Source organism: Pelmatolapia mariae, linkage group LG20 (genome assembly GCF_036321145.2).
Source record: "Pelmatolapia mariae isolate MD_Pm_ZW linkage group LG20, Pm_UMD_F_2, whole genome shotgun sequence".
In the NCBI taxonomy this organism is placed as follows: Eukaryota; Metazoa; Chordata; class Actinopteri; order Cichliformes; family Cichlidae; genus Pelmatolapia; species Pelmatolapia mariae.
The window spans coordinates 3,194,442-3,209,960 of NC_086244.1; the positions used below are offsets into that span (position 1 = coordinate 3,194,442).

The 15,519-nt window shown below is 42.5% G+C and overlaps 1 protein-coding gene across 7 annotated transcripts in view; it reads left to right on the top strand.

Annotated features, from left to right (window-relative positions):
• The window catches only part of sulf2b (sulfatase 2b), a 120,838-nt gene extending 107,441 nt beyond the window's left edge, over window positions 1-13,397 (top strand). For 4 of the 7 annotated variants that reach the window (XM_063463032.1, XM_063463030.1, XM_063463031.1 and 1 more), the window contains 10 exons: window positions 686-878; window positions 981-1,077; window positions 2,652-2,746; window positions 2,826-2,885; window positions 3,076-3,245; window positions 3,534-3,676; window positions 5,498-5,621; window positions 7,123-7,159; window positions 7,324-7,380; window positions 8,521-13,397. In XM_063463032.1, the coding sequence (XP_063319102.1) occupies window positions 686-878; window positions 981-1,077; window positions 2,652-2,746; window positions 2,826-2,885; window positions 3,076-3,245; window positions 3,534-3,676; window positions 5,498-5,621; window positions 7,123-7,159; window positions 7,324-7,380; window positions 8,521-8,551 (1,007 nt within the window). In that variant the 3' untranslated portion in view covers window positions 8,552-13,397. The remainder of the gene's footprint in view (window positions 1-685; window positions 879-980; window positions 1,078-2,651; window positions 2,747-2,825; window positions 2,886-3,075; window positions 3,246-3,533; window positions 3,677-5,497; window positions 5,622-7,122; window positions 7,160-7,323; window positions 7,381-8,520) is intronic. The other 3 variants (XM_063463034.1, XM_063463035.1, XM_063463036.1) reach the window with 3 other exon arrangements.
• Window positions 13,398-15,519: the final 2,122 nt, after the last annotated feature.

The window sequence follows — 15,519 nt, forward strand, 5'->3', positions numbered from 1 at the left end:
CAGATGTCACATTAGAGCATAAATTTAACTGGGAAAGTCCTGCAGCTGTTTTTCACAGTACCACTCGGAGCCGTGACTATTGTGCAGGAGCACGCACAAGGCTGGGTTTGTTTTAGCACATAGCATGCAAGCACACATGGTAAAATGTCCCTTCTTAATTCCTTTAAATTGAAGCAGGTACAGGATCGACTCTTAAGTCCGTGCAACACGAATAAAGAAGTTAATTTATTTTTAGGTCAGTTTCCAACAGCTTGCCACCAGGGCTTCCAACCTGTCCTTTAATGACTTTTCTGTTTCCCTTTCTTTCTCGTGAAGAGGCTGTGAGCGAAGATGTTTTTAGATTTTGTGTTCCAGGAGAGATAACCTGGTTTCTCATGTTTCAGAGCTGTTGTTCTGTCTTCTCAGGCCGCAGCTTCCACTTTGTGGTGTGATGCTGACCTCTAATGTCTGAGGACAGCACTGCATCACCCTTATGGTGGTAGAGATGCAGGTATTTGAGGTTCTCTGTCAATGATGAGCTTAAGTTTAGCCATTACTGTAACACTGAGGCATGTAAACGTGTACTTAGAGACTGCAGGAAGTGGATTTTATTGTGTAGGGCAAGAGCAGTGTGATGATAAACTTCTTATTCTTCTCAGTGGTGATATTCACTGAGGTGATGAGCTTAATTGTGTTTGCCTGTCAGAGTTCAAAGCCCTGAAGAATTACTCCAGGAACCGTTACAGCCGCTCTCTCTCCATGACGAACAATTACCCTGGAAACCAGAGCCTGGCAGGCTGGGATCAGCCAATGAGAGACGAGTCTGAGGACGAGTTTAGCGGGATGGGAGGAGATCCCAACGCCGTGGTCACACCCAACTCTGTCAAAGTCACTCACCGGTCAGTAATGCTTGTTTTTTTCATTCTAGTTTAAAATATGCCGTGTTATGATATGATGCTCTTTAACCAAATACGACTGATATTAAATATGTTTTCCTGCAGATGTTCCATCCTGTCTAATGCAACAGTGAAGTGTGACACGGGAGTGTATCAGTCCCTGCAGGCCTGGAAGGACCACAAGCTGCATATCGACCACGAGGTAACGTCCTTCTCACGTTTCTGTGAAAGCCACACAGCAGTACGAGTTAGCATCTCTGCACTGTTGTGACCACAAACTGTGTGCGAGGTGGACATGAAGCCCATTTAAGTGCATTAAAGGTACATTCTTTCTCTTCTCTTCTGTATTTGATCTCTGACCTGAGGAAACACTTTGCTGATGGTTTTGCTTTCTTTTTTTTTTTTAAGTCTTATCATTTCTAACCTGTTAATTCTGAAGATTTTGGACCTGTTAGAGTCAAAAATATAAAGGAAGGCACATTTTAGGCCCGCCCTACCTTGTGATTGACAGGTCACTATCACTGAGATCCATCACTCGCTTGTGACTTCTGGGTTCGACAAACTAAGCTGCCAACAACCAAAACACTTTGTTTAGGACTTCACAACTTTAGTGACTATGAACAGATTTTAAAACAACTTTTTTAAAGGGCTTAATTTAATCTAAACTTGACCTTCTCCAAACCCAGACCAAGTAGTGTTGGTACCTAAACCCTAGTCTCCTGCCTAAAGGTTTTTTGTTAATTACCCCCTGAAGCTCTGGTTTATTTAGTGATATTTCCACCTGAAATAACATCCCACATTCACATGCAGACACAGTAGTGCTGAAATGTTGAATCAGTCAGTGCGCTCTGGTCCCTTTAAACTGAACTGTCCTCGAGCTTTGAAGCTCCTGATTCAGCTTTTTCTGAAAGGTGGAGGGAGGATGTTCATAAAGTCGAAGGTGCTTGAGCCGCTCCGCTTCCCCACGATCCATCTGCATGTTTGATCAGGCACAGATTTTGCACCGTACGCCCGACCTAACAAAACCCTGGGGTTGTGCGTGTGTGAGTCAGTTTATAAAGCAGCAGAATAATAAATCAAATTAGTCGTCATGTATAAAAGTAAGAAAACAGTCCAAATTAAGCACAATTTAATGGGAAAGGTTAAACACAGCGCACATTTAAAAGTCAGTGATTGCAGTAATTACACCAGTGATTACACTGTTCATTGATCTGATCCTATTCTAGGTGCTGGGATGTGCACTCAGAGTGTGGATAACATTAGCAGCCCTGCTTCCTGGCAGGTTAGCATTCCCGTGTCTGTGCAGACTGTTGCTGCCCACTGTTCCGGGTGAATGATTCTGTGACAGATAACTGAGTCTGCCGGGTTCCTCTCTCTCTCCACCTCATTTGTTTACAACTTCCTGCTACAGACCAGGATGCTGCTGTCTGCTGGACTGCAGCCCCAGCTCCTGTCAGGTGTGCACAACACGGTACACCTGTCAGGTGAACCAGGGAGTTGTAAATTAATGAAATAGGACTAATTGGTTCATCCAGCTAACAAGATCTGCAGCATCTAGGCAACCAGTCGTGCTCACCCAGCCAATCAAAACAGTAAGTTAGAGAGTGAAAAAGACTTACAGCAGTGACGCTTGTTTTAAAAAGTTAGGAGTGTCGCTCTAAAAATCCCAGCTCACACCTGACGCCGCAGAAGTGAAACAAACTTTTGGAGAAGTAAGTTTAAGTTTCTGCAGAATATTATTAGTGGCCCTGAATGATACCTGTGACTTTCTCTCAGATTGAGACTCTGCAGACGAAGATAAAGAACCTGAGAGAGGTCAGAGGTCACCTGAAGAAGGCCCGCCCCCAGGAGTGTGACTGCAGTAAATATCTGTAAGTAGCAGAAAAGTGCACGCCACAGTTTTAGATTCATGCATGTGATTAAACGCGATGTGACGTTCGTGTTTCTCAGGTACAAATCCAAACTGAAGAACAAACTGAGGTACAGAGGAGGAAGTCTGCATCCGTTCAGGTGAGAATACACTAACCCTTCTGGCAATAAGCCAGCACGCTGTGGGAAAGTTTTTACATAAATGGCCCTGGCAGCTACATCCTACAAGCTTTATCTGTGTGTGTGTGTGTGTGTGTGTGTGTGTGTGTGTGTGTGTGTGTGTGTGTGTGTGTGTGTGTGTGTGTGTGTGTGTGTGTGTGTGTGTGAGCAGGAAGGCCGGGGCTCGGGACAAGAAGGCGTGGCTTCTGAAGGAGCAGAAGAGGAGGAAGAAGATGAGGAAGATGATCAAGAGAATCAGAAACAATGACACGTGTTCAATGCCAGGACTCACCTGCTTCACTCATGACAACCAGCACTGGCACACGGCGCCGTTCTGGACGTGTAAGAGCCGCTGCTTTACTTTGTGACGATTATCACAACCCTGAGCATTTTGACATCACGATCTCCTTACCCGTGTTTGAGCTTCGATCGTTATCGTTGCAGCCATTTCTAAAAGAGTTTGCTGTGATCTGTGTTTGAGCTGTGCTTATAAATAACGCCATCAAAGTGCTGTCCCAAACCGAGAACCGCGCTCTAAAAATGTTCTCGTTCTTCAGGTTTAACCAGCACAGCAAGAAAAATATTGTTATTGAATATGTGTGTGTGTTTGTGTTGGTGTGTGCGTTGCAGTGGGTTCATTCTGCGCCTGCACCAGTGCCAACAACAACACGTACTGGTGTCTGAGGACCATCAACGAGTCCCACAACTTCCTGTTCTGTGAGTTTGCGACTGGCTTCCTGGAGTACTTTGACCTCAACACAGACCCGTACCAGGTACAGAGCAGTTTCCTGATTTTAGCTTAAAGGTGTTTTTTTTCCTGCGTTAGCTCGCTGACATGCTTCCCATGACATAAATGCTTCCCAAAGTCCCAAACTCCAACCTCATTCTGGCTTTAACCCTCAAACAGGTCTGTGAAAGGGAGGGGAGGGGGTCTAAAGGTCAAACTGGTCCTCATGAAAAATATGTGGTCATGTTCTATCTCATTATCATTTTTAATCTTCGGTTTCCTGTGAGAAATGACTTCACTCACACAATCGTGTTGTTCTCAAGAAAGCTGCAGTCTTCTTATCTAAAACATTCAGTGAGTGTTACAGCTGACCTCTACTGTACGACCACCTGTGTGTGATACGTTCAGGAGACATCTGGAAATGAAAGCTCCAAAACATAGCCTGGGTTACACCCTTTCCACATCAGACTTTGGACTCGTGTGCTTAAAACAAGAAACTAAGACTTGTGTCTGGCTGTCTGCAGCAGGAAACTACATCTGGATACCACTGAATTTAATTTTATTAAATCAAGACTCAAGAATATAAAAAACTATGTACCATACTCTACACATACAGTATCCTGAAATATTGTTTCCCTGTAGTGCTGTCTAGTTCTAATATAAATCAGTGATATAAAGAAAATGAAAATACATAAAATGTAAATAAAGAAGAAAGAGAACGATAACAGCTGAGAGGGTTCGTCTCTGCCGCGGTGACTGACATTCAGTAACGAGACAGCAATGCAGTTACACTCGATGACTCCACAACATGCTGAGGATGAGTGTGTGTGTGTGTGTGTGTGTGGGGGGGGTGGGGGGTGGGGGGGGGGGGGGGGGTCTTTGTTAGTTTCAGAGACCGAGAGAGGTCATCGGCCATGAACTTCATGTTGCTGACAATCTCGACGATAGAGACACTGATGTTCAGAGGGGAGCACACAATCACAACAACAGTTGCCTCAAGGCGCTTTATATTGTAAAGTAACCCCCTGTGAACAAGCGCTTTGGCAACAGTGGGAAGGAAAAACTCCCCTTTAACAGGAAACCTCCTGGGAAGGCCATCTGCCGCAACCAGATTGGGGTCAGGAGAGAAAGACGGGACAAAAACACACTGTGGAAGAAGCCAGGGATGAATAATAACTAATGATGCATAGAGGTGAATAAACACACAGTGAGTGAAGAAGAAACACCCAGTGCATCATGGGAATCCCCCAGCAGTCTACACCTATTGCAGCATAACTAAGGGAGGATTCAGGGTCACCTGGTCCAGCCCTAACTAAGCCTAATCTTAAAAGTAGAGATAGTGTCTGTCTCCTGAATCCAAACTGGAAGCTGGTTCCACAGAAGAGGGGCCTGAAAACTGAAGGCTCTCCCTCCCATTCTACTTTTAAATACTCTAGGAACAACAAGTAAGCCTGCAGTGTGAGAGCGAAGTGCTCTAATAGGGTGATATGGTACTACAAGGTCATTAAGATAAGATGGGGCCTGATTATTTAAGACTGAAGGTTTTTCAGGGAGCTTTTAGGAAATCCTGATAATAACAAATTACAGTCGTCCAGCCCAGAGGTAAAAATATGTAAACTAGTTTTTCAGTGTTTCCCTGAGACAGGATGTTTCTACAGGTTTGCATATTTCTTTCATTTATAAATGACACACATTCAGCCCGACAGTCACACTCACAATGCACACGTCCAAGAAACTTGCATAACAGCAGAAATGTGGAGTTCCTGAGGCCCCGCAGCTGTTGGGCTGATACACTTCATCTAATTTACCTGAACACAAACCACACAAACTACCGTCTCTCTCTTTGTCTCCTCATTTTTGTTTCCAGCTGATAAATGCTGTCAGCTCTTTAGATCGGACGGTTCTCAATCAGCTCCACGTGCAGCTGATGGAGCTCAGAGGGTGCAAGGGACACAAACAGTGTAATCCTCGCACGCGCTCAGTGGAACCAGGTAAGACAAACACACACACCTTAGACAAACGTCATTCACATAGCTGCTACTAAACAGCACAGTTTTTATTACTCTGGAACTCTTTCACTATTCTTCCTCAAAAATATGAATACTGTAAACTTTAACTCCAACGCTCAGTTGGAGCTGCTGTACTTCTGCAATTCAGACAGCAGCTTTATGCATTTGCATATTTCCACCTCCAGATATGAGTGAACAGCATTTGTTCCCTCAGCAGCCTCAGACAGAAGAGGAACTGTTTCAGCTGAGCCTGTGCTCTGTTATACTTTAATGCTGGTTCGCTGTCGTGGCTTTTTGGAACACTTACTGGGATAGAGATGTTGTTGCTAAGGCAGCCTTGAGAACATAAGAAATCTTCTCAGCGATGAAGTTTTCTGTGAGAGAAGGCAGCTTCAGGGTTCTTTGTTCTTTTTAAAAAGGTGCAGAGTACGTCAGACCTGTTCAGCCAGGGTTTATGGAGGCGTGTCTGTGCTTCCCACAAAATTAGCCTGGATTCAAATTAAGAGTCAGTGGCTGCAACACTGCCTTAAAGGTTTTAAGCTGTTTAGGGCTCCAGCGAGATGTGATCTTTCTGAAATTTAAAATAAAGATACAGGTTTTAAAATCAGGTTTTAAAATTTTTAAAAAGCACGGTGGTTAGAACTGTTGCCTCACAGTAAGAAGGTCCTGAGTTCGATTCCAGCATCAGGCTGGGGTCTTTCTATGTGGAGTTTGCATGTTCTCTCCAGGTACTCTGGCTTACTCCAAAAGTTCAAAGACATGCAATTAGACTTAGAATTTGAACTTTTATTGTCAATGTACAGTTGCTTGCACACTGAAATTCGGAGTTAGTGGGATTAGGTTAACTGGTAATTGCCCATAGGTGCAAATGGTTGTCTGTCTCTATGTTAGACAAGTCTATCCCTATCCCATGACACCTGGGATAGGCTCCCTGAAAAGGATAAGTGGAAGAGACTGGATGGACGGAGGTTTTAAAATTGTATCAGAAGAGATGGAAAGATGCATTTATAGTCATTAGCAATGGGCCAAAGTTAGAGCCCTGTGGCACTCCATTACTGAAAAAGGCGTATAAGTGAGCATCAGCAGCAACTTAACGCGCCTGAGCCATCATTAATGTTTTAATTCCAGCTTCTCGTTGTGACAAGTCAACAACAAACAAGCTTTATTCGTCACATACACAATCATACAGAGAAATGTTTTGTGTCCGAGCTGCAGACAGGCTGCAGACGTAGCCTCGCCATTCCAGGGCTTAGTTTTTAGGACCCTTACTGGATACTGGGTGGGAATCAAACTTGCAACTCCCACTCCAAAGGTGTGTAGTCTTACCACTACACTATCCAGCTGTAGAGTGTGTGCATTCAGACGATCCTCGTCAAGTTGAGTGATCACATGATGCTGCTGTACTTGATGATCAGGGACAACAAAATACCTCATCACAAGTGGCCTTGCCTTTGCTCATCAACCAATCAAACTGTCTTTTCAGCAGGAGGGCGGGCACATGGCAGCTTTCATGACTACAGGTACATATACGCACACACACACACACACACACACACGCTCGTATATAATGTTTTTCTGCTCTGAATGCTGCATGATTTCCTGATGGAGCTGAGGGCTGCTGGTGGTGAAGCAGAGAGAGTGTGTGTGTGTGTGTGTGTAACATGGTGTGTGTTTGTTGCATCAGGCTGTTTGAGAGGAGGAAGTGGCAGAGAGTCAAGAAACCTTCATCGTCTCGAACCCTGTGAGTCTTCCTCCTCATTTTCCTCTTCATCTGACCTGCATGCCGCTTACTGCCTTTAACTGTGTGTCTGTAACATACAGTAGAGATGTGAATAAAAATAAATAAATACAGTAAAAGCCTTAGTTGATTTAAACAAGCTCGTCTCCTCGTGCACCTCTGGACGGTTTTCAGCTCAGCTGAAGTCTCGGCCTGTCCACCTGCACTTGCTTTTATTTAATGGAGGTAAAGAAGTACACAGTGAGGCAAATGTGGCGAGCAGAAGCACATGACCGCTGTCCTGGTGTGGAGAAACGTGGGCACGCACCACAGTTTGGCTCATTTCATCTGAATGTTGTTCCTCAGACACTGGAGGACATTTACAGCTCCACTTTGACAGGCTCAGATATCACACTGAGCTATAACCTCACATTGGAGTGAGTTTCAACCAGAGACCCAGCTCTCGCTAACAACAATGATCTTTCATAATAAATTTAAGCCAGTTTGAAACAAAAGTTCATGTTTGCACTTAGTGTCACTTAGTGACTTAGTGTCACTGCAGGACTTCAGCCTTGCTGAAAGAGGTCTGCAAGTGGCTGACAGGATGACTTCGAAGGGTCGAAGGTCGATTGATCATATGTCTCCTTCAGGTCTCAAAATAACTTCCAGCTGTTATACTAAAAACAGACCTGAGAGTGATGGATCAACGTTTACTGATGCTAACAGCTTTTTTTCTATCCAAAGGAAGTGTAAATATGACCTGAATTTCAAAATAAAACACTGGCAGTGGAAATGCTAACTGATGTCTGTTTGCATCCACTACATGAGTACTGAGGAGTGTAATTGTTACCAGCAGCAGGAAATAACTCATATGATGTGTTAGATGTTCTGGTTTTATCAAAATTGAAAGCCTGAAGGTGAAGGTGTCTTTTGACACTAGTTTAAGTCATTCATTTACTGACTCGTGCTGTTTGGCAAACAACCTTAATAAAGCGCGTTTGTGTCCGAGCCGCCTCCTGTGCTGCTGCCTGCATGGCCTCTCTGCTGTAACTACTGTAACTCACACTCTCAGTGCAGACACACAACTGTGGTTCAAGTCTGACATTGTGTGTGTGTGTGTGTGTGTGTGTGTGTGTGTGTGTGTGTGTGTGTGTGTCCACACAGGGGTCCGATCTGGGACGGATGGAAGGGCTAAACCTTTAGATTGGTTGAACTCCGCCCACATCAGCTCGAAGGTGGAGGGCGTGGTCGTCAATACATCATCACCAATTGACCACCACGGCTCCGCCTCACCTGTCAGCCAATCAGCTTCTTTAGTCTATGTGACATCACCAGGACCTCCCACCCTGCCGCTCAGGGAGACACTGGGACAAAATAGTCGACGCACCCCTCCACTGGGTGCTCCCGCTTCCTCCTCTTCCTCCCTTGACGAGGAGGGGAGCACCATGTGGAGGAGCAAGAAGAAGGAGGAGGAGAGGATGAGGAGGATGATGGGGATGAGGAGGAGACAGAGAGGTAGACGAGAAAACCGTGATTGTAAAATAAAAGCAGGCTTGTTTGAGGAAAAACGTTTTGCTGTTTCACACCACCGAACATCAATCTGCTGAAAATCCGTCTGCTAAAATTCTATTCTTATCTCTTCTTATCGACTCCTGTTTTCATCTCGTCTCTGACAGAAATCATGTTGCTTCAGGTGTTCATTAAGCACTCTTTGATTTTAATTTCAGTTTTTTTCAGACACCAACGCTGGAGCGTCAGTTTATAAAAAAGTTTCTTTTCTTCGTTTTTTTGAGCGACTCTGTTAAAGACGGAAAAATTCAGATAGATGTTATTTTCCCATTTTTGTCTCCAGTGAGAGAACAACACAGCTTCTGCCGTGATGAAATAAATGTTGTGTACCAACCTCTTAACTTTATTTTTGATACATTTTCTTGCTATTACGCTATGTTGAAAATGGTAAATTGGTATTAATAACAAGAAAATGTTCATAAGGAAATGTTTTGCAAGATATAAAATTTTCCTTGATACAGGAAACTTTGCTTGTTCCATAAAGATGGAATAAATTAAAAAGAGGGAACATGTGAACCCACTATGAGGACAAACATTTGTATTTTTTATGGCTTTACAGTTTTTTACAAAATATAATATAATAACCTATCATAAATATCATAAATACTGAAAGCAGATGAAAACTGTCACAGTATAACCAGAATTTTGTTTCTACAATAATGAATAAATAAGTAAAATAAATGAATGAATTCACATCTCTTTAAAACAAGAACAAATATTTTAACATATTTTTGAAGCTTTGGGGGAAAATGTTCCAGCTGCAGTAAAAAACTTTTTACATGAGACATTTTTATCATATTCTGAGTTTTATAAGAAACAATGACATGAATACTAAAAGATCTTGGAAATGTGAAGTATTTTGAAATTTACATTATTATCTGACACATTTCCTTAGGGGAAAAATTGGTATATCACAATAACAGGAGAATAAAGTCTGATGAGATTAAAAAGTAGTGAAACTTTGTTGTGACACAATATCCTGAGTCCGTCATCATTGAACAGCTTTTTAAAGGTAGTAGAAGTTTTGACATATTTTCACATTCTTAGAAAAATATTGTTATCACTTGATTCATCTTCAAAACTCAGTGAAAGAAATGTAATGATGAAATGACAAAAGAAACCATAAATATGTTTAATGCCTTGAGTATAAAAGAACTTTAGGCTGTTTTCATGATATGAAATTAAACAAAGTTTTAGTTCTTAATAAGAAAAAGGTAAAAGTATGATTTTAAAGCTTGTTGAAATTTTGAGATCATCAAAAATATAGTAACACATATAAACACAGTTTCACTCTGTTTATGTGAGATTTTACAAGAAACATTGTTAACATGCTGACAGCTGGGTTTGTGTTATTCAATTCAGTTCAGTTCTATTCAAACAGCGCCAAATCACAACAACAGTCGCCTCAAGGCGCTTTATATTGTAAGGTAGATCCTACAATAATACATACAAAGAAAAACCCAACAATCATATGACCCCCTATGAGCAAGCACTTCGGCGACAGTGGGAAGGAAAAACTCCCTTTTAACAGGAAGAAACCTCCGGCAGAACCAGGCTCAGGGAGGGGCGGGGCCATCTGCTGCGACCGGTTTTGGTGAGAGAGAATTATAAAATAAAACATTTCATTTTCTTGTTATTTTGACGTATTTATCAGTTTTTTCCTTCTAAAACAATAAATCATCTCATCGTAAGGAGAAAACACAGAGTACATACAAGTATGAATTATTTTTTACGATATTACTTTTCATGGTTTCATGGGCTGTTAAATCATCTGTTTGGGAATAATAGTCTTATCTACAAACAGTTATTTTATTATTATCATTGTTTTAAACTACACGTGAAAGATGGTTTTAAAGCCTCAGTGTTTTGGTGGTCAGAAACCTTCATCAATGAACTGTACAGGGGCATCACTCAGACATGCATACCTGCTAATTAGAGCTAATTAACAGGCTAATGAAGAAGAAAGAGATTAGCACAAATCTCTCAGAAAGTCCCGTTAACCACATTCATCAGGTAAATGTGGAGTTAGAGAACTTGTGTTGCAGACACATTTTAGTCTGTAGTGACCTTGGCCAACTTTTGATTCCATCTTCTAATAACGATCTTATAAACGTAGGTCATCAAACTATTTTCAACACAAATGGACACTTTGTCACTGCAGTAAGAAACCTGCCATATTTGTCTCGTGTTTACATTATTCCTTGTAAAAACGGAATCTCATGATAGCAAGAAAAAATGTCAAATATAAAAATGAGAAGTTATTTTTCTATTGTAACTTTTTTGTCATAATTTAGTATAACAAAGTATTTTAATCTCTGATATTCTGATCATGATGAAAATGTATTCGTGTTGAACCTCACAGTGAAGAGGCTTGCCATTTTTACACAGAAGTATAGAAGTGAAAGCACCTCCTCCTCCTCCTCCTCCTCCTCAGGTGACCTCCCAGTGGCCTCATTTGTTCTCCATGTTCATATTTAGTCTTTCTAACCATCTCTGAGGACTTTAAAGGACCTGCTCTCCCTTTTCCTGTTGTTACTAAACGGAGACTGAAGCGGACGCCACAAACTTTCACGCCGACCACTCTGACATCACTGCTGATGCAAATGTGATGTTGCTTTTTTCCCCTTCGCTAACTTGGGTGTCAGTTACCGTAGTGACCGACAGCTTTATTGATGACAGAGCTACAGTTGTACTAACCTGGTGACTGACTACAGTTCCCATGATGCAATGCAGCAGCCCCGAAGAGAAGAACATGTCAGAGTCAAAGAGAACAAGCAATTGGGGGAAAAGGTCTGTTAGTGTCTCGTGAGCCGTGAAACGAGGGCACGGTGATGATGTCATCAGGTCTGGAAACAAAGAAGAGTTCACGGAGATCTGGTTCAGTGTTTTTGTTTTTTAACGCTTCATCGTCCAATCACGTTGTACCTACACACCTTCCTTTTGGTTCAGTTGTTTCGTCCGCTCAGCTGAGTTTTAAAGATGTTCTTTTTTCATCTAGATCAACAACAGAACATATAAAATGTAAATTGTAACTGTAGAAAAGCACGACTGGATTCACACAGGAAGTCAAAACATTGAAGTCATTTATCTTTGAATTTCCACATCTGAATATTAACGCTGAGTGTTGAGGAAGTGATTTCAGGCTAAGCCCAGGTTTCTGTCGGTGTCCCCTCAGATATTCTGGCACTGTCAGATAGTTTTCTTACCTACATCTGATCCCGCTTGTGTTTCTTATATTTCCCAGAATGCTGTTCAGCTGTTCATTTTATTACTGCAGTGCACCTGTTCTGCATTTCAGTGTTTTCTGTAACATATCAGCTATCCAGTGTTGGATGTTCATATTAAACATGGCCAAAGTTCAAAACACAAAGGTCAGTGTGTACAAATAATCACCGCGAGCGCTGGGCTTCAGACTCTCAACACTCAGTTTCAGCCCATTTTTTCAGTGCTTGGGTCTGTGTGATGTCATAGAGAGGAAATATCCCTAATATTGTCATCTCAGGCACAGCCTCACCCACCTGCTCTACAAACAGCAGAAATCTGGATTGTAGGAGCTAAAACAGGCAGTGAACCGAGCACCACGGCCCTGTTTGACATAAAGAAGGATTATTTTGAACTTGGACTCAGGAGAAGCTACTCTAGAGAGTCCAAGGCTGAAAATGTGAAGCTGGAAATTAGCAGAACAGATCTCGGTGAACTCGGTGATCTAAATTATTTGTGACCTATTATTCCCTGAAGTTAGCAGTCATACGTTATAACAGTCTGTGTAATATCATTTTTTTTTAAAGTTTGGATTTAATGTATGGAGTACCGAACAGCTCAAGGGTCAAGAGGGAGATCACACAGTGACCTAACATGATATCATAACACCACAGTGAGACAACTGCTCATTGGCTAATCTGGGCTTTTAGAAAAAAAATCAACACATTACGTCACGTTAATGTCATATCAGAGTTGCCATGATGAAGAGTTCTGGAGGTGATTTTCTTCCTTCCTGTGTGAATGCAGCTGTCACTCTGCTGTCTGTAGACGTTTTTTCTTTCTTTCTTTAACCCCAAAGTGTATTTTGCTCTGCGGTGCTATTTGCTGTCTAACAGATATCTAGGAAAAACCTTCTGGTTGTGTTTGAATGTATTTGTAAATGTGTAGGCGTGTCTTCTGAAGACGCACACGAGAACCGGACCGATGTGGTCCAGCTGAGCCTGGACAGACACGCACATACACACCTTCACTTTATCCACCCCGACACACACGCACGCACACACACACACTGAAGGACAAACTGCAGAGCACTTTGATTGGAGGATGCAGGGGACGAATGAACCAATGGAGGGTTCGTGGTGAGGCATGATGTAAAGCTGCCATGTGCAGCCAGTTAATACTGATCTAACACACCTGTACAGTCACCCACTGACCTGTGGATACAGTGATTGGTTTTAGTTTGTGAATAAAGTGTTGAATGCCAAACTGTGCCTTTTCTGTCCAAAGTGTTTTTGTCTGCAGAAACTCTGAATTAAGACAAAAACTGATCACTACAAAGACAAAAAATAACCACAAATTACATTTTTATTTGCTAAAATCATTAATTAACTCCAAAACGTTTACCTTAATCAATAACAAAATCAAAACTAAAAAAATAAAATTCAAAGTCTGCCCCAGGGCAGCTGTGGCTACAACTGTAGCTTGCCTCCACCAGTGTGTGAATGTGAGAGATGTCAGATTTACTTCACTGATGTGGATGCATGTGTGAGCACCTCTATAAAAAAAGATGTTTTGGCGTTTTGAAATTTGTAATCCATCATTCTAAGTAAGAAAGTGGAAAACAATCAAGACAGATGCCAGTAGTGAACCTCCCAGAAAATTCCTCCAAAGGTCAGACAGCAATGCTCAGAAAAGCTGTAAAAAAATTTTTTAAAGCTAACAAAGATAGCATGTTAAAGGTTAAAGTTTATAAGAAAAAGACTGAACAGGTGTGTCTTATTTTGAAAGGTTTCCAGGAAAGAGTCTCTTCCCTAAAATAAGACCATGACAGCACAGTTTAGATTTGCAAAGCTGCAAATGAATAAACCGCAAACCTTAAAAAATGTCCTCTGGACAGACGAGACTAAAGCGGAGATGTTTGGTTTCCTCCTAACGTGCTGCTGTGACAAACAGCATATCAGCACGAACACCAGCTGTCAGCACGGCGGCGGAGGGATGATGATTTAGGCTTGGGCACCTTCCGATCACAACCGTGAACTCTGTATGCCAAAGTAAAATGGAATCCAATGTGACATCATCTTTGTGACAGTGACTATGGCTGTGTAACAATTCATAGGCTGCATCCTTCGGAGGCCGCATTTGAAGGCCGATTATGTGTAAGCGACATGACGAAAGCTGTCCCAGTTCGAAGGCTGCTCCAAATGCGGCCGACAAATGCGTCCTTAATTTCCCCGAATTTGAAGGATGAGTTGGGTGTACCGTTCGTGGCCCAACCTATCCCAGAATTTGGCTACTGAACTGAACATGATATATAAGTGACTTAGATAACTTCTAAATATTTGGTTTATTTCAGTGTTTTATTTGTTCCTGAGTAAATCAGTTTGGCTGAGATTAAACATAGTTTTCACACAGCTGAATAAACGTCAAACAGAAAACTGATTAAACAGAAGTGTGAGATGATCGAGAATTTACTCCAATGTCCTGTTATATTTTGACGCGAATCTGAAGGCTAGACCGTCCCATTTCACAGCCTTGCACTTCTGCCCCTCTCGGTCTTCGGAGGACCCAGCCTTCACGGTCTACGTGGGCCCTGAATTGAGACACAGCTAATGATCCCAAGCACTGCAGCAGATCTACAACAAAATGTTGCTGCAACGGCCCAAAGTTCATACATGAACCGGACTGAAAGGCTGTGGCGGTATTTTACGAGAGCTGTGCATAAATGAAGGGCCACAAACCTGAAAGAACAACATATAGAAGAGTGGACCAAAAGCAGCAGTCAACAGCATCGGGCTTTTATTGGTCACTACACAGTAAAACAAATAATCATAAACCCACACATCAGCATACATACTGGGGCGATCGTGACTCAAGAGTTGGGAGTTCGCCTTGTAATCGCAAGGTTGCCGGTTCGAGCCCCGGCTTGGACAGTCTCGGTCGTTGTGTCCTTGGGCAAGACACTTCACCCGTTGCCAACTGGTGGTGGTCAGAGGGCCCGGTGGCGCCAGTGTCGGGCAGCCTCGCCTCTGTCAGTGCGCCCCAGGGTGGCTGTGGCTACAATGTAGCTTGCCATCACCGGTGTGTGAATGGGTTGGTGACTGGATGTGTAAAGCGCTTTGGGGTCCTTAGGGGGTAGTAAAGCACTATACAAATACAGGCCATTTACTTACAGTCTGAATATAGGCACATTTCTTTCGTTTGAATTCCTTCCCATTAACATGCTTTTGGCCATCACTAGTGGGCAGAGAAAAATCCAGCACTGATGTTCCATCCAGCAATCAGAAAGCTCTCTTTTTAGCTCCATTTTTGGTCTCCACCACCTCTTGAGTATGTTCCCCCCCTCCCCTTTGGTTAAACAGCTGGTCTCTAAATGCTGTTTTTTCTTTCTTTAAT